This window comes from Poecilia reticulata, chromosome 12 (genome assembly GCF_904066995.2).
Source record: "Poecilia reticulata chromosome 12, P_reticulata-male-v2, whole genome shotgun sequence".
Lineage (NCBI taxonomy): Eukaryota > Metazoa > Chordata > Actinopteri > Cyprinodontiformes > Poeciliidae > Poecilia > Poecilia reticulata.
In genome coordinates this window covers 31,761,103-31,785,687 of record NC_088841.1, presented here as the reverse complement: position 1 = coordinate 31,785,687, position 24,585 = coordinate 31,761,103, and the positions used below count along the sequence as shown (strand labels likewise).

Below are 24,585 nucleotides of genomic sequence, written 5' to 3'. Positions count from 1 at the left end.
AGCGGTTCGCAGCCGAGTGTGAAGCGGCCGGGATGAGGCTCAGTGCCTTCAAATCCGAGGCCATGGTCTTGAGCCAGAAAAGGGTAGAGTGCCTTCTCCGGGTCAGGAGGGTCGTCCTGCCTCAAGTGGAGGAGTTTAAGTATCTGGGGATCTTGTTCACGAATGAGGGAAGAAGGGAGCGGGAGATCAACAGCCGGATTGGGGCAGCGTCTACTGTGAAGCGGTCTGTCGTGGTGAAGAGAGAGCTTAACCAAAAAGCGAAGCTCTCGATTTACCGGTCGATCTACGTTCCCACCCTCATCTATGGTCATGAGCTTTGGGCCATCACCGAAAGAACAAGATCACGGGTACAAGCGGCCGAAATGGGCTTCCTCCGCAGGGTGGCTGGGCTCTCCCTTAGAGATAGGGTGAGAAGCATGGTCATCCGGGAGGGACTCAGAGTAGAGCTGCTGCTCCTCCACGTCGAGAGGTACCAGTTGAGGTGGCTTGGGCATCTGGTAAGGATGCCTCCTGGACGCCTCCATGGTGAGGTGTTCCGGGCACGTCCCACCGGGAGGAGGCCTCGGGAAAGACCCAGGACACTCTGGAGGGATTACGTCTCTCGGCTGGCCTGGGAACGCCTTGGGATTCCCCCGGAGGAGCTGGAAGAAGTGGCTGGGGAGGGAAGTCTGGGCCTCCCTTCTGAAGCTGCTGCCCCCGCGACCCGACCCCGGATAAGCGGAAGAAAGTGGATGGATGGATGGATGGATGAATGGTTCTGAGAAATAAAATACACAAATGAAACTTCTACAGGTATGACGGATTTATAAGAAATCTGCTGAGTAAGCAGTATGTGACGTAACATCGACGTGTGCATGGGCATTACCACAAGGTATGCTGGATTTACAGATCTGACAGATAGTCAGAACACCCGTATGTAAATAGAACATCACATATTAAGTTTTAATCATCATGTTTTTGTCAGGATACATCAGAGACCAGAACCAGAACCCAGTAGTGTGTCCTTTAAGAGCAACAGGTCAAAGGATAACACTGGCGATGTCTTTAAATCTCCTGGATCTCCATCAGAGAGGTGAGCTGTTCCTAACTGCTGTAACTGATCTGTTTATATATGTCATTGTGGCCATGTGACGATACCAAATTTTGTTGGGTTTTGTTGTTATGAGAACATTACACTGACTTTAAGGTTATTTTATTTTTGTATGTATTACATCAATGACATTGATATTTCCATGGTGTTCCACTTAGGAACATATTACCAGGAAGGCAATGAAGTTAACTGTGGTTATTCATGCCGCAGCATTTAATGAAAAAAACTTCATAGTATCAAAAGGTTAATTTAGAGCAGTGTTTCTCAAATAGTGGGGCGCGCCCCTGGGGGCGCGGTGCGATACCTGGGGGGGCGCGTGTGACCCTGGGGAACAGGCTTTTGTTTTTTGGGCCGTACTAGTATAAAGTGTAATTGCACATCCACTACAGTAGGCGACAGTGGCGCTGTCATTGTTACTTCTGTCACGTTTGCGACAGTGCAACATTTTACGACTTACAAGACAACAGGTTTGCCTTGGTTAGCAGTGTTGAGTCAACAGAAAGCTCTGACTGCGTTCTGTCTATAGCCTCCGTTATTCAACATAACAACCCCCAACATGAAAAAGTTAACAGGGATGAAAAGAAAAGCTAAGAGAGACAAAGATAATGAGACAAAACAAAGTCACCCGAAAGCTAAGACGAGGAAATACGACGAAGTGTATTTAGCGCTTAGCTTCACTGTCACTACAGTTGGAGAAGAGGAAAGACCGGTGTGTTTGCTGTGTCTAAAAATGCTCGCAGCCGACAGCATGAAGCCAAATAAATTAGCACGTCACTTAAATACATTACACTCCAATCACACTGATAAGCTGCTAGAGTTTTTTCAGCGAAAACGTGCTTAATATTGCCAATAGTCATCCCGCTTTGTGAAGGCTACTTCAGTAAACCATCGAGCGCTGTTAGCATCATATAAGGTGGCGTACCAAATTGCGCAGTGCAAAAAGCCCCACACCATAGCAGAGGAGCTGATATTGCCTGCAATATTAAACATGGTCTCTGTCATGCTGGACGACGCCAGTGCAGCAAAACTAAAAACTATCCCTCTGTCCAATGACATGCTCTGACTGCGTGTGAGATCATTGCTAACGATCTTCAAGAACAGCTGGTAGATAAACTTTTTTGTAAATATGTCAGAAACAGAGCCGCAGCTGAAGAGCTATTCATATTCTGGACTACTATAAGCAAAATGTGCTCATTGTAGCCATTAAACCTGACTTCCTCCTCATTTTGATCAAAAAAAGGAAGAAAAAATGAGCACAAATTGTTTAATTACTTTTTGTTTTGTAGGTTCAATTTTTTTATATATTGTGCTCCTGAGTTAATGTTGCTGAACTGAATATAAATTAGTTATTTTTTTAGTTTATTAGTTATTATAATTATTAAATATTATTTATTGATTTGATTTAATTTTGCAATGGTGCAATTAGTTGGTCAAACATGTTTACAGTTTAAACAAGGGTTTATTTATTTTTAATTTCAGGTATTGATGCACTTAAAATCTTTTCTGTTGCACACTTAAAACACGATTTAATAAAGTTATTCTTTGTAAGTTTGACCATATGTATTTCTTTTTTTCTTTTCTTTAATGTTAAGGATAAAATGTTATGCAGAGACGGATAGTCACGGTGGGGAGTGGGGTCGCGAATAGTTTTCTTCTTGCTAGGGGGGGCGTAACAGAAAATAATTGAGAAGCACTGATTTAGATCAACAGTCTCTAACCAGAGCTTCAACATGTCCATCGAGTTAACCCTCCTATTATGTTGCGGGTCAAATTGACCCGTTTTAAAGTTTAAAACTATTTTTAAAATAGTTGCAATTATTTTTATTGCATGAAACTTTTTCTATTTGTCTTAATAGGTGAACTCTACATAAAAATTGAAAATGTATTCATTTTACACATTTGCAGCCCCCCGGCGTCTATTTGTTACATTGATACTGTTCAGTCAAATTAAAGTGCAAAAACAGATTTAAAATGTCAAATTCTGTTTGTTTCCTTACAGCTATGAACCTTATTTCACCACACACACACACACACACGCACCCCCACACACACACACATACGCACACACCCACACACACACACACACACACACACACACATGCACACGCAGTGTTAAGGAAGAATTTTTATATTACAATTAAATTTAGCAAAACTCTGACTCTGATTCTTCCTTTTGATCCCGGGTTCTCTCGCGTGGCCACGTGTGGGGACAAAAACACAACAATGAGTGTTGACGTCTCAGAATTACAGAATTTAATCCAATCAGAAGAAAGTACAAGATAGTACAGGAAACGGAAGAAACACAGATACAAACATTGTTACCTGAGACAAGAAGACAAAGAAATATCAAGGACGTCCTTGGAGAAAGAGCTGGTGCAGAAGTAAAATAAATCAGCTTTTTCTGAATTGTTTCCCTTGTGCACAAACTTTTATACCTGTAGGTGTGTCTTCCTCTTAATGTATTCAAATAAGGCGTATCTCTACTTGACCAATTGGAAGGCATCTCTGGCCCTTTTAAATTTAGAAAAAGTCCCTGCAATTTGTTCACAAGATCAAACACCTTTTGTTAAATAAGTTAGAAGCAGACTCTCCGAATTCATGGTGGTTTATGGCTTTCACAGATCAGTGTGAAAAGCTAGAACTTCCTACTGATTGTTTCCCAACAGACAAAGAGCAGATCAGAAGATCTTGGCAAACAATCTGCTTTAACTACAGTAAAATAAAGATCAATAGGTCAGAATATGTTATAAATTTTAAAACTATAATTATGGTATTTCAATCAAGTCATAATAAATTCTAAAACTAACTTATTTTAAATTTATTTTCTTAACACTATCCGGCTCTACAGCCATCTGGGCAAAGAGAAACAGATGAAGGAACCTCACAGGTAGCTGTGCAATTCTGGTTTCTCTTCTGCTCTGCCAGGAATAAATCTTTAATACTGTATTTTAATTGAATGAAAAGTTATCTCCAAAAACCCAATTTGTTCTTCTGCACTCAGCATCTCCAAAGTTTAGTCCTGATATCAAACCAAAAGCAATAGATATAATATCAACAGAAAATAATGGAGTACAATTCCTGTTTCTAATTAGGAATTAGAAATAAATAAGAATTAAGACATTCATTCACCATACATCTGTAAAATCCGGCTTCTATTTAAAGCGGGACTCACAAACACACACAAGGGGGTTACTTCACAGGCATCAGGTAAAATATGTTACACCAGTTAATTTGTCAACAAAAATAAATAGTCAACCACTCAGAATGAAATTTTGTTTGATTTTTAGCCACCATGATTTATTATGAAAAACCACAAACTAAGAACATAATATTTATCTTGATGAGTGAATCAGCAACCAAAAATTACTTAAAACAAGTTTAGGATAGATTTAATTCACTCCGTTCATGTCAGTAAAGAAACCCACATAGATAAATGCAAAACTCACGATCCTTATTACTGCGAATATTGTCCGCAAAAGAGTTCCATATCCTGGCAGCCTTTCGCCCTTTTACTCCAAAGTCCCAATCCAAAACGAAAAATCCAACACGTTGAAAAAACCCTCCCCAAAAAATTAGAAAAAGGAGTGGTACCACCCAAAATCCCCCAAAAAGAAACGTAAAGTCCAGATCTCACCGGGAATGTCTTTCTTTTCCTCCCCGGGGCGATCTCTCGATCCGCCGGCGTCCTCTAGCCAATTGGCGTCCTCTCGCACCTGGCGGCGTTTCTTGGGTGCAAGCTCCAATCCAGCTCCTAAAGCGCTCGATCCGCGGCGCTTGGGCGAACCTCGATTGCTGTTTTATCTCATTTCTTCGATTTGTAGCTTATTCTAACCATTCAGGCAATTCAAGTCTCCCGCTGCACGGACCTGACGGTGAGCGTCTTCCTCTCTGATTCCACCGCCCCGCGCCGACGCACACGCCCCTTTTTATACATTAATGTCAGCCACACCTAAACCCAATATGACCTGCCCAAAAATCAGCTTTAGAAACGGAAATACGGAATATTTTTTCAACGAAATAACAACAACTGTTATACAACCCATATAATACATTTACCTTTCAATGTATTTTATCCAGGAAAAACAAACAAACAGTGGTTATGTTACACATCTAAGTATTTTCTAATACTAAACAAAACATTTGATTCTAATATAGTCAGAAATAATACAATTTCAAATACATTGATCATTGACTAAATTAATTCTAAAACAGGATAATAAAATTTTCAATCCAAGCATGTTATTAATAACTAAGAAAAATGTCTTACAAATTAAATGTTAGTGATTTAAAACATTTTCTGTTATATTCAGTTTTTTGCACCATGCCAGATGTTAGTTTTGGAAGACTTCTCATCCTGGTTACGTGAACCGACCACAGTTCCCTTTCTCAGAGTAATTCAAGTGATACTGTCCTCCACCTTCCTGCATATGTTAATTTATGACCTGCTGTCTTTAATGATAAGACCCCAGGGGTCTTAGCTGAAATTTTCCTGCAGATCTCTATTCTCCTTTGTACTTTAAATGCTTAACCCAGCAATAGTTCTTCGGGTTTTAAATCACTAACACAAACCTGTTCAAGATTAAGAAATTCGTTCTAAAAGGTTTTAGCTGTGTTAAACACTAAAAATACTAATTTTTCCTCAACAGCAGACACACACAAACCCACTTTGTCCCTGCTCTCTTTACTTCACAATGAACTGCGAGAAAGCAGGTATTCATACAACATTTGACGGGAACCTTTTCTGTTCCCGTGGGCAAACTCCACCCACACTGAGTGGACACTCAGTAGACATGGAGGAAAACATAAATACTCTCTGCATGACTCATTTATCTTGATTTTAATTGGCGGGTCAATTTGACCCGGAACAGTATGTGTGTCTCAAGTTCAATTATAAAGATCACCCTTTGAAAAAAAAAAATAATGTAATATAAAAAATTTACCAAAGATCACTTTCAAGGAAATTATAGTTCTTTTGTGACTAGGTTTTTTTCAGTGGACATAAAAAATGGGATTTACATTTTTTATGTCCAAAATGAGTAATTGAGTAAGTTGTCGTCATTAATCCTTAATTTCTGATAAATAAAAAAACATAATTGCACAAATTTTGATTGAGATGGTTAATATTAGAGTTAATAATCAGATAAAAAATGTTTTGGAGGAATTTTTTGGTTTCTGACACTATTACATGATAAAACTCTCCCCGGGTCAAATTGACCCACAAACATTATAAGAGGGTTAACAGAGGTTTCAAAAACTAATCTGATATTTCCCTGAGATCCATTTGACCATAATTAATATAGTAATACTACCCCCTACTGACCTGTTATTGACCGGTCAGTAGGGGGACAGGCCATTTTTACAAATGAAACTCGTATAACTGAGTTCAATATTAATATTAAAAAAGCAATTGTGAATTTTATTTCTAGGTTATTTGGATCATCCTCTAAATATGAACTAAGTTTAGTTTCCAGACAGAAAAATCTTGGAAGAAGTTTATGAATTAATTTCATGATTCCCCTTTCATCTCTGAGGTTCAAACGTCATTCAAACATGGCAGATTTCTATAGTTAAACTATATAGAGGCGATCTCAGCGACTGCAAAACAGTTTTCTTCTTGGGTCTCCCGTCTCACTTTTTCTGTATGCGCTCATGAGCGAGGAAGCTGAGGGAAACATTTACCTGAACTTTACATTTAACGAAAAATAAATAAAAAATATTATCTGAATGTCGTCTCTGTGCTGGACTCGTGGACAGCTGAACTACCGCTTCGGCAGGCAGGATTTCCTGGCAGGAGTGAAGCGAGATGCGGAAATCCCCTCGTTCGGAGCCTAGCCAACTTTTGATCGGTTCATTGGCGAAATGCTATTTACATTTACCATTAAAATCTTTGGCTGAAGAGGCAACTGTAATTGCAGTGTAGAGTAAGAATAGATTATGGCGAGAATTTATTGATACAGCATATTGAAATGACAGCCGTCGAGAAAGTCTGTCATGGTTCTGTTCACAGTGCTCCTCTGATCCAGAGATCTGGTCTTTGTCCCACCCCCAACTGACTGAAAACTGGCCCGGTCTGGCTGGCCCAATTGGAACTGCAGCTCTCTGGGTTCCAGGTAGCGGGGTGGTACCCGGCTGGAAGTGCTAATGCAAAAACGGTAGGCCCAGCTTTGAAGCTGCGCCGACCCGGGTCCAGCTGTGCAGTGCGAAAGGGGCTTAACTGACCATCTGGTTCTGATTGAAGCTCCATCTGATCCTCCTTGCATGGTCAGAGTGGAAAGGACTTCTGGTTCTTCTCCATGTCAGAGCTCAACACAAAAACCACTAAGCTGTTCTATCAGACATTTCAAACCAACATGTTTGTCACAGAATCAAATCTTTCTGCTATGTAAAGAAGGCTGGACATTATTTAGGAGAATCAATGATCAGAAACATGATGGAGGATTGGACCGGTTCTGATGGGAATAATTTAAAGCATCAAGTTGATGATCTGTTTGGTTTTGTTGTGTCTCATGGTTCTTAATTTTACAATGAGCCAGTAAAAAAAATCTTTAAAGCAAAACACTACAGAAAGTTTTTCAAGAAGATTTCTTTATCAGGATCCGTCAGAGACTCAAACCAGAACCAGAACCCAGCAGTGTGTCTTCTGAGAGTAACGATTCAGTGGATGAATCTGCTGGATGTCCATCAGAGGGATGAGCTGTATCTCATTGCTGTAACTGAGGACACTAAACCAGTGAGCATTCAGATGTTTCCAGTAATATTTTCAGAGAGGTTTGATCCATTATCTACAGAAATCAGCTGCTCTGCTCTCATGAAAACCCCTTCATATCATCATCTGTGGGATGATAATGATTATGTTCTCCTGCTTCCTGGCTCCATGTCAGACTAACAGTGGGACACATTTCCACCACCCACTGGGAAATACCTGGTAAAGCCAGTCTGGTCCATCAGGACTTGGTTCCTGTGTGCACTGTGAGATCAGTTCAGCAGGAAGGAAAGCTTCATGATGTGGTTGGTGAGATCTGCTGGAACTCAACCATCAGAGGTTCTACTGGTTCTTAGTGGGATCAGTAGGAACATTAAATCTTTATATCTACTTGGATCATCTGGTTCGCTACTCACATCCAGATATCACTTCATTGACCTTTACCTTCTGATTGTCTCTGTGTGGACAGATATAATGTGAGTTCACTGGCTTCCAAGATCTACAGAATCCATTATAAATCCTCTATAACATCCAGGAGAGCATCCCACATGGATACACTCACATATCTCAGAGCTCCTTCATGTCCACATCACCTCAGATCCAGTCATCAGAACCTGATGGATGTCCCACACTGTCCTGAAAACCTGTGTGAACAGAGCCTTCACTTCCAATGTCTCCACCAGCTGACAGTGTGGACAGTTTGAAGTCCCAGTTCAGCACCAACTTTTTAAAATGTCGACTCGGTGATTCTGGTGTTACCGGTCTTCATCCTTGTAGTTCATCTTCCTCTTTTTAACTTCTTTGTGTTGTGTTCATTTTATGCACTGTCTTCTGCTTTAACCCTCTTGTTATGTTCGTTTCTGAGGTATAGCAATAATGTTCGTGGGTCAATTTGACCCGGGGAGTGTTTTATCATGCAAAAGTGTCAGGAACCAAAAAATTCCTCCAAAACATTTTTTTATCTGATTATTAACTCTAATACTAACCATCTCAATCAAAATTTGTGCAATTATGTTTTTATTTCTCAGAAATTAAGGATTAATTATGACAACTTACTCAATTACTCATTTGGACATAAAAAATGGATTTACATTTTTTATGTCCACTGAAAAAACCTAGACACAAAAAACAATAATTTCCTTGAAAGTGATCTTTGGTAATTTTTTAATATTACATTTAATTTTTTTTTTCAAAGGGTGATCTTTATAATTGAATTTGAGACACACATACTGTTCTGGGTCAAATTGACCCACCAATTAAAATCAAGATAAATGAGTCATGCAGAGAGTATTTATGTTTTCCTCCACTTCTACTGAGTGTCCACTCAGTGTGGGAGGAGTTTACCCACGGGAACAGAATAGGTTCCCGTCAAAAGTTGTATGAACACCTGGTTTCTCGCAGTTCATTGTGAAGCAAAGAGAGCAGGGAGAAAGTGGGTTTGTGTGTGTCTGCGTGTGTGTGTGTGTGTGTGTTTGTGTGTGTGTGGAGAAATAGGGTTCATAGCTGAAAGGAAACAAACAGAATTAGACATTTATAATCTTTTTTTGCACTTTAACTTGACTGCTGGGTCAAATTGACCCAAACAGTAGCGATGTAACAAGTAGACGCAGGGGGCTGCAAATGTGTAAAATGAATAACTTTTCAATTTATATGTAGAGTTCACCTATTAAGACAAATAGAAAAAGTTTCATGCAATAAAAATACTTGCAACTATTTTATAAATATTTTTAAACTTTGAAACGGGTCAATTTGACCCGCAACATAATAGGAGGGTTAAGGACTTTTCATGTAAAACTGTTGGTGATTTCCTCTGTGAATACTGCTGTATAAATATTTCCTGACTTCCTGATTGTTCCTGGTTCCTCCAGAGTGGACCAGCAGAGCTCAGAGGTTCCCAGTGGTCCGTCTGCCCAGCAGCATCAAACAAAGCTGGACTCCATATTTATGGTCTGTACATGAACAACTATTTTTCCATGGTTCTGTTCACAGTCGTCTCCATGCTACACTTTGTAGACCAGAGGACTGTCAGTCTGTCCAACATCCATCTGGTGTTTGGCTCCATGATTTAAGTCTGATGTTTCCTTCATCTATTATTCTGTTCCAGCTGGTGGAAGAAAACATTGTCACTTTTGTAAAGAACGAACTGAAGAAGATCCAGAAGGTTCTGAGTCCAGGTGAACAAGAATGCTCAGAGATTCAGAGAGAAGATGATGAGGTGTTGGAAGGTGATGATGAAGAGCAGAGGAGGAGCATGAGAGAGGCAATTATGAAGATCACACAGAACTTCCTGAGGAGGATGAAGCAGGAGGAGCTGGCTGATCGTCTGCAGAGCAGTAAGAGGATTTCTACTAAAATTGGACCTGATAGTTAAATCAAAAATATATTGATGTCTGTAGAGATGGAATCACATTTATTCAAATCATCTTCAGAAGATAATTTTTTTTCCTGATTTCACTTTTGTTCTAATTTAGAACGTCTTGCTGCAGTTTTTCAACATCAGCTTAAATCTGGTCTAAAGAAGAAATTCCAGTCTGTGTTTGAGGGGATTGCTAAAGCAGGAAGTCCAACCCTTCTGAACCAGATCTACACAGAGCTCTACATCACAGAGGGAGGAACTGGAGAGGTCAATGATGAACACGAGGTCAGACAGATTGAAACAGCATCCAGGAAACCACACAGACCAGAAATAACAATCAGACAAGAAAACATCTTCAAAATCCCACCTGGAAGAGATCAACCAATCAGAACAGTGATGACAAAGGGAGTGGCTGGCATTGGGAAAACAGTCTTAACACAAAAATTCACTCTGGACTGGGCTGAAGACAAAGCCCACCAGAACATCCACTTCATATTTCCATTCACCTTCAGAGAGCTGAATGTGCTAAGAAAGAAAAAGTTCAGCTTGGTGGAACTTGTTCATCACTTCTTTACTGAAACCAAAGAAATCTGCAGCTTTGAACACTTCCAGGTTCTGTTCATCTTTGATGGCCTGGATGAGAGTCGACTTCCACTGGACTTCAACAAGGAGATCCTGACTGATGCTACAGAGTCCAGCTCAGTGGATGTTCTGCTGACAAACCTCATCAGGGGGAAACTGCTTCCCTCTGCTCTCCTCTGGATAACCACACGACCTGCAGCAGCCAATCAGATCCCTCCTCAGTGTGTTGGCATGGTGACAGAGGTCAGAGGGTTCAATGACCCCCAGAAGGAGGAGTACTTCAGGAAGAGATTCAGAGATGAGCAGCAGGCCAGCAGGATCATCTCCCACATGAAAACATCACGAAGCCTCCACATCATGTGCCACATCCCAGTCTTCTGCTGGATCACTGCTACAGTTCTGGAGGATGTGTTGGAGACCAGAGAGGGAGGAGAGCTGCCCAGAACCCTGACTGAGATGTACATCCACTTCTTGGTGGTTCAGACCAAAGTGAAGAAGGTCAAGTTTGATGGAGGAGCTGAAACAGATGCACCCTGGAGTCGAAAGAGCAGAAAGATGATCAAATCTCTGGGAAAACTGGCTTTTGATCAGCTGCAGAAAGGAAACCTGATCTTCTACGAATCAGACCTGACAGAGTGTGGCATCAATATCAGAGCAGCCTCAGTGTACTCAGGAGTGTTCACACAGATCTTTAAAGAGGAGAGAGGGCTGTACCAGGACAAGGTGTTCTGCTTCGTCCATCTGAGTGTTCAGGAGTTTCTGGCTGCTCTTCATGTTCATCTGACTTTCATCTACTATAGTATCAACCTGATGGAAGAAACGCAAACATCTAAGAAGTCTTCATTAATAATTAAACCTAAACTAAAGTCTCTCCATCAGAGAGCTGTTGATCAGGCCTTACAGAGTCCAAATGGACACCTGGACTTGTTCCTCCGTTTCCTCCTGGGACTTTCACTGAGGACCAATCAGAGACTCCTACAAGGTCTGCTGACAGATACAAGAAGTAGCTCACAGACCAATCAGGAAACACTTCAGTACATCAAAGAGAAGATCAGTGAGAATGTGTCTGCAGAGAAAAGCATCAATCTATTCCACTGTCTGAATGAACTGAAAGATCATTCTCTAGTGGAGGAGATCCAACAGTCTCTGAGTTCAGGAAGTCTCTCCACAGATAAACTGTCTCCTGCTCAGTGGTCAGCTCTGGTCTTCGTCTTAGTGTCATCAGGAAAAGATCTGGATGTGTTTGACCTGAAGAAATACTCTGCTTCAGAGGAGGTCCTTCTGAGACTGCTGCCAGTGGTTAAAGCCTCCAACAAAGCTCTGTAAGGACACAAATTGCTACTGCTGTTAATTGTCATAAGTAGAAATCTGATAGATGCAGCAAATATTGATTGATGTTTCAGTTTATTTATTGTCACATTGTGTCCCCGATGTTGCCCATTAGTGGACAAATAAATGACTTAGAGCAGTGGTTCTTAGCCTTTTTTGTGGTACAGAACCCAGCAGTTTCATATGCGCATTCACTGAACCCTTCTGCAGTGATAAATAAAATATGATCTTTTTCACCCCCCAAATTCAAGACATAGGGGTGACCCAACTAGAGTCTAGATCACCCCATGATCAATCAGTCTTCTTAAAAGGTAGTCTCTGAGAACAGTTTTTCAAAATATAGTCAGTGTTTTCAGCAAAGTTGAAGGTATTTAAAATTTGCCAGTTTCAACAGGTTGGCCGTTGAGAGAAACTGGAACAACTTTAAGGTCTTGTTTAGATCATTTAATTAGCTCTACATTCTCAAGAGAAAGAAAAACTAATAATAAATAATAAAGACTTTGCAGTATTCTGATTTAGTAATGTAATTATTTTAGTTGTGTTACCAACCCCCACGCCACTAGAGGCAGTAGCAACCCCGAAAAGATGCAACTAAGTAGCAGATTTAGAAGTACACCGAAAGCTACAGAGTTTGGTAAAAACGGTGAGCTTTGCTGAAGTAAATAAAGACAAAATCCATGCTGAGAGTGGAGCTCCTTCAATCAGTGGTCCTCCGCAGCACTGATTGGCTAAGCAATGTATCGTGATCCTCTGCAGCAAGTGATGGCAAAGCGGGGCGTCATCACGACTTTACAAAAGTGTGTCTTTACCTCCACAGCAGAGGCTCCGCCGAACCCCTGAGACCGACTCATCGTACCCCTTGGGTTCAATCGAACCCAGGTTAAGAACCACTGATTTAGACTTCTATTGGCGGGTAGCTATAATATTACCTAATCAAGCGGCAAAACTCCTCCACTTTCTGCTAAAAGTGGCATTGGAATAATTTGTTTCATTGTAGATTTCAATTGTTCTCGTCAGCCTCCTTGCTACCTGCAGTTAGACCTTCAAAGCTGGAGGCCCACCTATAGCATAGATAAGCTCCCAAAAAAGACAACACAAAAATCTGCAAATGAGACTGTTCTGTCGATCTGTCCAAGAAAAACATTGACTGAAAAAACATAACTGTATTATTTGTATACTAACAGACTTTCCTCCCTGTGTACTCAGACTGAGTGACTGTAACCTCTCAGAGAGAAGCTGTGAAGCTCTGTCCTCAGTTCTCAGCTCCCAGTCATCCAGTCTCAGAGAACTGGACCTGAGTAACAACAACCTGCAGGATTCAGGATTGAAGCTTCTCTCTGCTGGACTGAAGAGTCCAAACTGCAACCTGGAAACTCTCAGGTACAATGTTCTCAATCCTGGTGAAACCAGATTTCTGTCCATTAGCTGATATCAAAATCTACATAAATGTTATTTCTGTTGTATGACACAATAATACACTCTGAAATGTACATTTGGGTTGTACTGCATGTTATGGACTTATTTGCATTAATCTCACTTAATTCTTTTGGTTTAGTTCAGGGTCGGCAATCCACGGATCCAGAGCTGCATGCGGCTCTTTAGCGCCACTCTAGTGGCTCTCTGGAGCCTTCTCAAAAATGTTTGAAAATGGAAAAAGTTGGGGTGGGAAATAAATTTTATGTTTTAATATGGTTTCTGTAGGAGGAAAAACATGGCAAAATCATTCTTAATGTTTTACAATGCATCGAATAAATATTACATTTCAACATTTTTGTCAACGAAGACTTGCGTCATACCCTGCGACATGTTTCTTTCAGCTGGGCGGGGTGCGAGGTGAGGGGCTGATGTAAACAAACCTATGGGTTCGTGGTGGTTGGCCATGTATGACAAAGGGAAAAGAGGAAAATACCTGAGGAGAGAGTCTACAATTCTTGGACTGAATCATTTGGATTCTTTGCCAATGCGGAAGGATTACCTGAACATTTTCCCTGTAGCAAGAAGTTGTCAAATAACAAAAAGAGCACCATACTTTCCGGAGCACACCTTACTATAAGCCGCACCTACAAATTGTTTTGGGGAAGAAAAAATAAATAAATAAATAAAAAGTGTATAAGCTGCACCGGGCGATAAGTCGCATTGTTCAAAGTGTGGGGCAAGAGTAGCGACTTATAGTCCAAAAATACAGTAATGTGGAAAGACATTTCCATTGAAGGCGTGACAGTAGCTGCCTCATTAAGATTAAAGTTACATCTTGCCCATTGTTGAGAAGCTGCCCAGTGATGTCCGTAAACAGAAGTCACATTAAACGGGTAAGAACACAATACTGTCATAGGCACATATATTTAGTAATAAAGTGGTTGTTTTTATAAATTAAGCACGTTCAGTTTTATTTTATTTTTTATTAGACACTAAACGTGATTATTTACAAGGAGCGATAGTTGTTATGCAAACTGCATTTGGAAGTAGATTTTTTGAGTTCCAAAAGGACAAATATCTATCAAATTTTTATCTTAAAGGAACTTTTTAATTTGACTTTACTTGGAACAATTAAGTGCAAAGCCATCTTACATATGTCATGACGCAAGCTTCACCTGGGCCAGATCCTGTACCAATGACAGGTGCTGTGGTGGTGCAGGGTGCAGAATAATCCGTTCTCCATTCTAAGTTTGTGATATATAACGTTGAAGAAGAGCCAGTAAGTTGAATTCATTAATTCCATTTATTAATACTAAATTATAGCTGGTCCATTTCACATGTTACCTGCTTTTGTTAGCAGGACAAAATGGCAAAAGCAGTTGGTAGATTCCTTTGTTAACCTCTGTCTAAGCTATGCCCTAAAGATGGCATTCCATAGTGTGTCACATCTAGAGTTTGCCACCCGTCCCGTAAAATACGGAATCATCCTGTATTGGCTGTTAAATGTTACGTTCTGTATTGAACCAATGCGGATGTGATTTGTTCTCCCACAATTGTAGCATATTTGTAACATCACTTCAGGGAAGTTGTCTGCAGATGTCTGACCCATGAATAAAGAGACTTTAGAAAGGTAAAGTATTTATTTAAGAATGCAAATTAAAGTAGATCACATGTGAAAATATGCCATCACACTGAATATGGTCAGCAGCAGACCTTATGTCTGCCTGAATGAGTAGAACTTAGAGGAAAAGGTATTATCCTTTTGCTTGTTCTTTAACTTTCTACTAACCAGGAAAATACAAATAAAAATACAACAGGCTTTGACAAATACCTGATTCAGAAATAGGGACTTTCCCTTTCTTTTAAATGCTTGTAGAGTTCTAAATCGACTTATTTTAAAGTCCCGAACACATAAGAGTCCTTTTAGTCTGAACAAAATACATTTAAAATAAATGACAGTTTTTAATTAGTGGGCCCACCATAAAATAAAACAAATGAAAGCCGGCATTATAGTCAATCAACCCCCGTTGCAGGACTGATACTGACGACACTCACCATTGGTCCTCAGATAACAGTCAGCTAATCCACGCCTTTCTTGATAAAGGCCTAGGAAAGTGCATCCAAGTCCAAAACAGCGTGCCCCGTGCAGGCGTAGCTAGCCTCTCCTTCTCCACAGGCTCCTGTGCAGACTTCCAGAATCCAGCTCACCGAACGCTTCTCCCTTGGTCCTTCAGCTGTGCCTTCATTTGCACGATCTCTTTATTTTTCCATCCATCCATTTTCTTCCTCTTATCTGGGGTCGGGTTGTGAGGGCAGCAGCTTCAGAAGGGAGGCCCAGACTTCCCTCTCCCCAGCCACTTCTTCCAACTCCTCCGGGGGAATCCCAAGGCGTTCCCAGGCCAGCCTAGAGACATAGTCTCAACTTATTTTGGGGCGAGCAAAAGGAATCTTTCGTAGATGACATAAGTGTCTTATGTTAATACTCACTGGTGGATTTTTTTAACCTTCACAATTTTACTTTAACAATGAATTAAAAATTACAGTGCTGCACTTTTAGCTGCTGTATCATACTTTCCACCTGTTATATCAGGATCTGCAACCTGCATCTCTGGAGACCCAAGTGGCTCTTTGTCTCACTTTATATATCAAATGAGGAAATATTGATCTGTTTTGTTGTTTGTTTGTTTGTTTGTTTCATTCATTCTTCTCCCTGCGGTAAATTGGTCTAGAGCCAGCCTCAAAACCTAATTCCTTATTTGTATCTAAATATTTTGGTAATACTCTTTACAATACCAGAATGTTCACACAACTTTTAAAAGTTTGGCTGTGAATCAGGATATGGATATGAATCAGGTGTTATCAGTTACTCAGTGCTTGAGTAGTTTACAAATAATTTTTACACTTGCTTAAATAAACATGTTTAAGGTATGCTACTCTGACTAAGTACAATTTTGGGGTACTTTAATCAACCTCTGTGCATGAATGATTGCTCTATGGTTCACTTTTTAATAACAAAAAACCGCCGCCATAAAATAATGTCTATCACTACAGCGGACGTCCCACCACATGAGAGTAGAGCAATGCGCCGTGGTGGGCATCCCTTATTTTGATTTCTGAAAAGTGGCAACTCTAGTCATATTCTTTAACCTTAGCTTTAAGGGTGTTTCCTAACATGTCATTTCCTTTAGTTTTAGCTTTGCAAATAGCTAAAAGAAATAGAATGAAAACAGACAATTATTTATTCCCAAGGTCATCAACTGATTATAATGTAGATAAGCGATGCCCTCTCTTTGATGTGCTGCTTTTAAGTCCTGCATCAGTTCTGCCCTTCTCTTCCTTCCATCATCTGTTATGTCTTTGTTAATGTAGATTTTGGATCCCTTAATTGCCTTGGTGCGCAGCAGAATAGATGGTCTGTCCTTGTACCTCAGAAATTTGACCACAATTGGTCTGAGTCTGTCTCCTCAGGGTTTCCCAGTGCAGAGAGCTCCCTCCATCTCGATCTCATAACACAGGTTTAACTTTTCAAACAGAACTGTCTTCACTTTCTTCTTGATCTCAGCCCAAGTCTCGTTTGGCAAGTCAGTAATTAAGTCGATAACCAAATTGTTTCTCCTTGATTGTCTCTCCAGGTACTCCATCTTATTAGTGATTCCCAAAAGGTTATCGCAAACTTTAAATGCGTCCGACTACAGCGAGTTACCTCATTCACCGTGCTTAACGCTTTCCGCTTTGATGTCATCAACATCTTTCTGCGCAAATTGCAGGCTGGATTTAATGTCTTGCGCTTCTTGTGTCAGCTCATCCAGTCTGGTGTTTGTAGTGTCTATAATGATTTTTGAAAAGCCTTTGAAATTGTCCTTTTGCTGTTGAAGCAACTCTGTGTACATTTCTTTCTGCTGACTCAGTAACTCACCGTACTTCTGTGGTTTCCCAGTTTTTATTTTAAATCTATAAATAATGAGTGTCTGTGGACCACCTACTTAAAAAGTCCCAGACCATAAATCAAACACACTAGTTTTGGAAGAAGATGCGCATACTATGCGCTTTCGTTAAATACCAGTGAAATCTACGATTATAAGTTAATAAGCAGTTGTTTTTGAGGTGTGCCATGCTGATTTAATTGAGCAAGATAACATGAAGCACAACTAGATAATCACAGTTTTCTTTTAATTGGGACATTTTGTAAAAAGCAGACAGACGTTGAACATAGCTATTAAAAGTCTGAGGGCTGTTGACGTAAGCTTCATGCTCCGGGTGGCGAGGAGGGAGAGAGAACGACAACCGCTGGAGGACACAGCGCAGACAATTCAGAAATTATTTGGAATGAGAAAAAAGGCATAATCGGAATCAGAAGAATTTCTTGTCATTGTCAGAAAGACAAGAAAATTGCAGTTTCAGTTACAACCATCCATCACGCAACAACATGGGGAGTTGGGGGGGGGTGTGTGAATGGGATGGGGAATAGTTGGCTGAGCCCTCGCAGCCTGATAGACGCCGTCTTGCAGGAGGAAATAGGAAAAATACAAGAAAAACATCAGGTAAGGAGAGGGAAAAAAAGCCTGTCTCACACTCTGCTCTTTACAGGGCAGAGTTTGAGAGGAGGTAAAAAAACCTCAGCACTTAAGCACAAATAGACACATGTAGACAAAACAAGCCAGGTACGAGGAGGAGGTGTGATGTGCATATGGGTCTCATGTGAGTTATGTGTGTATCGGACCATGAACCCTGACTGAAGCAATTGTCTGTGAGTACGATCTTGGAGTTCACCACCAGCTCATCAGTTCAGGGCCAAGGATGTTCAGGGAGGGGAGGGCAGCAGAACAGAGCCTTCTTTAGACATAACAACCAGGGGAGGATAGCTGGCCAGCCAAGCCCAGCCCGGGGTCTGGATTCCGATAGCAGAAATTTGTTTAGGTCAGGTTGACATTAGTTTACTGACAGCCTTGAAAGTCTCTCTGGTGCCTCTCAATGGCAAATTAAACAGCCCAATTTAGGGTCTCTCGCCTGATCCGAGCAAACAACGTTCTCCAAGGTCACACCATACCCACTCCGAGTCTGAGATCCACTGCCCGGCCACCTTGACCACTTCGGCAGCCTTGAAGTGGTCAAAACGGCTGCCGGCATCTTCCAAAATTTCTGATAAGCCAAGTATCCGCCAACTCCGCCAAACAGAAAACCTGTTATCATAAATCCAATCATGTACACATCGTCAACATCTTCGACTGACAGCATCGTCAGACACACGATCTTCCACTTTCATGTAGAATCCATCGGGTATCCAGCGAAGAATGTCCCGTCAGGACACGAGAGTTCCCCTTTACCCGGTTTCCCAGTGGAAAAAAATTTATTAATTGTGTTGCGAGACCAGCTGACCAGATCCATAATTTGCAGCTTCGGAAGCTATTCAAAGAGACTCTGAAACACAATACACACACGCTAAGCAGTAAAGATAGGGAGGGCCCTATCTTAAGGAGGGCCTGTCCTCCTCCTTCGACAGGCAGAGCAGAAGCAGAAGTAGATTAAGTCATATTTTAAATTCCCTACTGCTAGTAGATCTATCCTGATTCAAAGTGACGGCTTTATTGCATCCATTCTCCCGGTACCACATACGGCACAGAATCTTTCACCCGTACACAGCGGCTTACTTTCACCACTGGCCGAAGAACATATTATATTTTTATATTATTTTGTGTTATTAACAGGCTTAAAACTAGTTTCCATCCTATAAATGTCCAGTTCAGACCTTGGGCTCTACCTCAATGTTCTCATCTTCTCATCATGTGATGAATTGTGTGTCTGCAGCTTATCAGGCTGTTTGGTCTCAGAGGAAGGCTGTGCTTCTCTGGCCTCAGCTCTGACCTTTAACCCCTCCCATCTGAAAGAGTTGGACCTGAGCTACAATCATCCAGGAGACTCAGGAGTGAAGCTGCTGTTGGCTGGACTGAAGGATCCAGACTGGAGACTGGAAGCTCTCAGGTATGGAGGAACCTGCTGCAGGAGCAGAGAAGGTCTGATAGAGGATGAAGTAGAATAGAATTCAACTTTATTGTCTTTGCACATATCACAAATACAAAGCAACAAAATACAGCCTGCATCCATCCAGAAGTGTTAATCAAGAGAATTAAAATATATTACAAATTAAAGTTAAAAAAATGCCTAAACTGTAAGTATATGTATATGCTGATTTAATGTTGTTTTTATGACTTTTTTAAAAAGGTTTTATTGGCTCTTGTGACCTTTATTTGATAGTTGACAGAAAAGTGGATAATGAGAGAAGGGGAAGACATGCAGCAAAGGTCGCCAGGCCAGGAATCGAACCTGGGACATCCATGTCAAGGACTGAGGCCTCCATATGTGGGCTGTGCTTAACCCCTGCACCACCACAGCACACAGTACTGGCTATGAGTGTGAAGACTATAAATAGAAATAGATTACACTACATGAAAAGTGAGATTTTTGATACATAGCGCTGTTGTGCGCTTAGAGACAGAGGGCTATCAGTGGGTAGGGGCTGGGTTTCAGTCACGTGACCCAGATGATGTGTGAAATTCAGATGGAGGGACAGAAGTGGAAAACAAAGCAAAGTTGATCACATCAAGTAGCTAATGCCCTAAGTAGGCTGGAACAGACAAGGAATCTCAAAAAATATGCATATAGGATATGATCCGTATTATCTCAGTAAAAAAATACTTCTTGTATAATCTTGAGGATTTACCCGACTTGAGGTGATCCACATAAGGGTGATTCTCTGAATTCGGTGCATTTTGGGGTCTCAGGTTACTAAAAAAATCTACCACAAAATGTATGTTTTTGAACACTGCATCTGTTCAAAAACTTTGGATTCTTTGAACCTCCAAGAAAATATGTCTCCCCACCTCATGCATGAAATCCCAAACATTAATATGAATTTCTTTGCTGCTTAGGTTGCTTTAAATTCAACCTCGTAAAGGGACAATTTGATTCCTCTTGAGTATAACTCTATAACATAATTAAACTACTTTTTCCAGTTCCTTTGAGATCACCTGTTCCTTGATTAAAATAACTAAATGTAAGTATATTTTATTTGATTCTGAATCATAATAGAGTGATAAGTAGAATATGGCAACTTGATGTAAAAGCGCTTCTCATAAATCATTAAAATACACTTAAAAATAAAAATTAAATCAGGCTTTTTTATGTTTTTACTCGTTCTTTAAACTTTGCATATAGTCCAACAAGTATTAGTCTAATATTTGCTGTTATTGTAAAAAAAATACAACAATGTGTCATGTTACGGGGTTGAAACCATTGTAAAAGTTGACCAGACTGTAACAGGGTTGAACACTCTGCCTGGCTAACAACAGTCCAACATTCAACCCATAATAAAATTACTGTTTTTGTAACAGGGTTGAAGATTTTTACTAAAAGTTGTCATAAGTTCACATCAACTAATGTATGGAGCAACATATGATATGATGAAAACAAGAAGTTAATATCTGTTTCAAGGACCATTCTTTACTTTTTCCCAAACAACAATAAATATGTGCGTAACAGGGTTGATGGGTTGAGCTGGACGATTACGATATTTGGGTAAAACATAATCAAATACAGGTAAGAAACTTTCCTAACACTTAAATCTATTTACAGTTTGAGCAGGAAGAGACTTCAGTGATGTCACTTCCTGGGTGCAGAGGAAATTGGACTTAACCATAATTTATAAAAAGGAGGAATTAGTTGCTGTCACGGGGTTGAACAAGTCCAAATGAGCAACTTCACCCAAAAAACCATAACCCACAACTCATTAAATTTGCAAGCGACTTTAGAAAAAACAAGACCAAAGTTGCTTGTAATAATTGGAGTTGTTGACTGAAGCACAAATTGGTTACTGTTTTTTAAGCAAAAACACACATATTTCTCTCCTCCCTGTCATGATGGTTTCTAGTTTCTCAACCCTGATTTCTGCAGAGAACAGAAATCAGTTAAATAGATTTATTATTAACACACAGAACAATCAACAATCTGGTTCTGGGGAAAGGCTGCAATCAGAACCACCAGAGAACTAGAGTGTGAGAAGAGCAATCTAGTAAGTTCTGGGGTCATGGAAAATGGCTGTTTCAGAATTAACGGATTGATCTTACTTGGGTTGGGCTTGGTCTTGTCTGGGGGGGAAATCACTGTGGTAACTGGGGTTGGATTCAGCTGGAGAATTGCTGCTAGATGGACTTGGAGGTTGCCGTGGAGGGCGGACAGGTAAGCTCTGGATCAGTAGAGGCGAGGAGCGGGAGAGGCTGCCGACTGGGTATCGAAGGGAGGTTGGTTAACTGTGGAGGTGACGATGGAACTCGGGCAACCAGTGGGTAATATCCATGGCGTCTCGAAGGGAGGAAGGCACAGAGGAAACGAGGGGCTCGGGCAACCAGTGAAAATTTCCACGGCGTCACGAGGAATCACCTGAGAAGGAGGCACAAAGAAATATCACCAGAAGTCTACAGAGAGATCACAGTGAGCTACTCGGAGGGCTAGTATACCAAATACTGGCTTACACTTTGGCACAGAAGTGTTAGCAGCAGCTCCCTACTCATATACTCCTCACGGTTGATGAGATTAATTGCAAGTGTGCAGGATCCAGAGACCACAGGCAACCTCCAGGTAGGTACAACCTCTTGGCACCTTCTGGTGGTTAAAGAGGGGAAAAACAGCAAAAGAACCATTCTAAGCACCCCGGTTTCCAACATTCCGTCCATTGTTTACATTTCTGTCGTGGCATGTGATCAGCTGAAAACTGTCACATAGAAATGGCGATCAGTCCCCAAGATGCGTAGAGGAAATAAGATAAAATTCCAAAAGAAAATGGTAACATGCTGTAAACCACAGTGATTTGGGTAAGTAACTTTAATCTGATTACTGTATTTGAAATAGCAATGCCTTGGATTACTCATTACTGACAAAAGTGGTCTGATGTAACATATTACTGACATCCCTGGTATTGGCATCAAAGGAGGTGGCATTCTAGGATGATGGCACCTATGAGGGGGTGTCAGGATGGACTGTGGTGTGGTGGAGACCCCAAGTACCCCCAGTCAGGAGCTCAGTGACCTCAAGTCTACACTACAGGAGAGAAGTTGCGCCTGTCCTGAACGCAGCGCATGTTGGATCATGTGTGGACAAAAAAACACTGGTCCAGAACTGGACGTAAATAGTGGATGTGAAAAATAAAATCTGTCTCATTTCTGTTCCTCATATATGAACATGTTACATATAAGCAATATGTATTAATACAGCACTGACTTAATAAATTGATAAAGACATAAGTGTTATTTAGTGGGGACACATCAACCAACCACTCACATGTGAGTGAATTGTAATGTCATTTACTGTGTTACTGTTAAGTACTCTAGTAACCCAGAAAAGGAATCAAAACAAACTTAGAGTCCAGAGGAGAACAAGAATTCAGAGAAACCCCACTACTAGTTTATAAATTGCAGATCACTTATTTTTAAACATTGGGAACTAATATGTAGTTTTTTAAAAAACTTTTCCTTCGTTTGCTGTTTCCTTTGGTTTGTTATTTGTTTGTACCTCCTTCTAATTCATGTAAAACACTTTGAATTTTCTTGTTGCTGAAAATGTGCCATATAAATAGCACATTTTCTGGGACTGTGGATTGAGCTTACGGGTGCCGGGGAATTTCCGGCAGGGAGAGGTGATGGGGATCAAGGAATCTTGGAAGACATTATTCACAACTTGACAGTCATCCCTTAGTTCTGATGACTGGGAGCACAGATGAGGGCAGGGCTTGAACCCCGAGCAGGGGAGGAGATGGTTCCAGGGGGTCAGCTGAGTCTGAATGGTCCAAAATAACTCTTGCAGGCATGCAAACCCCGGGCTGCTGGTTTGAACGGGCCACGACTGGATCCAAACCGGGATCTTGGTAACCTTGGGCGAAAGGACGCAAATATTTAATAGTATCCATGTAGACATAACCAGGATAAAAAAGGCATGGGAGGATGATTTAGGGCAGCAGCTATCTGAAAAGTATATAAGACTGTTCAGTCAATGTCAGACACAATCTCCATCCCTCCATTTTCTGCCGCCTATCCGGGGTCGGGTCGCAGGGGCAGCAGCTTCAGAAGGGAGGCCCAGACTTCCCTCTCCCCAGCCACTTCTTCCAGCTCCTCCGGAGGAATCCCAAGGCGTTCCCTGGCCAGCCGAGAGACATAGTCCCTCCAGCGTGTCCTGGGTCTTCCCCGAGGCCTCCTCCCGGTGGGACGTGCCCGGAACACCTCACCAGGGAGGCGTCCAGGAGGCATCCTGACCAGATGCCCGAGCCACCTCAACTGGCTCCTCTCGACGTGGAGGAGCAGCGGCTCTACTCTGAGTCCCTCCCGGATGACCGAGCTTCTCACCCTATCTCTAAGGGAGAGCCCAGCCACCCTGCGGAGGAAACCCATTTCAGCCGCTTGTATCCGTGATCTCGTTCTTTCGGTCATGACCCAAAGCTCATGACCATAGATGAGGGTGGGAACGTAGATCGACCGGTAAATCGAGAGCTTCGCTTTTTGGCTCAGCTCTCTCTTCACTACGACGGACCGGTACAGCGCCCTCTTCACGGCAGACGCTGCCCCAATCCGCCTGTCGATCTCCCGCTCCCTTCTTCCCTCATTCGTGAACAAGATCCCCAGATACTTAAACTCCTCCACTTGAGGCAGGACGACCCCCCTGACCCGGCGACGGCACTCTACCCTTTTCCGGCACAATCTCATACAATTCAAAACTACATAGACTTTGAGGGAGAAGTTAACCACTTTCTTTACAAGCGTGTCTCCAATTTGTAATCTGTCAGGATTTGAGTTTTTCTGTGTGTTTTTTAGTTTTCTGTGTTTTGTGGAGTCTGTGTTGTCCTGTCTACCCCCTGATTGTTCCCAGGTGTCTCTCGTTCCCCTAATTACTCCCTGTGTATTTAAACCCACCTGTGTTCTTTGTTCCTTGTCTTACCAGTCTGTCTAATCTGTCAAGTTATCTCTCATCGCGCATAGTCTGCGTTCTGATGTTCCCTGTTTGCCAGTTGCTACCAGTCTACGAGTTTTAGCCTTCCGCTCAACTGTGCTACCTGGTTTGGAACTTTCC

At 41.4% G+C, this 24,585-nt stretch overlaps 2 protein-coding genes across 2 annotated transcripts in view; both read left to right on the top strand.

Moving 5' to 3' along the window:
* Positions 1-12,057, top strand: part of LOC145554313 (NLR family CARD domain-containing protein 3-like) — a 30,974-nt gene extending 18,917 nt beyond the window's left edge. The window contains exons 4-6 of the mRNA XM_081613867.1: positions 9,662-9,740; positions 9,898-10,159; positions 10,265-12,057. Coding sequence (XP_081469993.1) covers positions 9,662-9,740; positions 9,898-10,159; positions 10,265-12,057 — 2,134 coding nt within the window. The remainder of the gene's footprint in view (positions 1-9,661; positions 9,741-9,897; positions 10,160-10,264) is intronic.
* The window catches only part of LOC108165980 (NLR family CARD domain-containing protein 3-like), a 92,063-nt gene that overhangs the window by 39,780 nt on the left and 27,698 nt on the right, over positions 1-24,585 (top strand). The window lies entirely within an intron of this gene.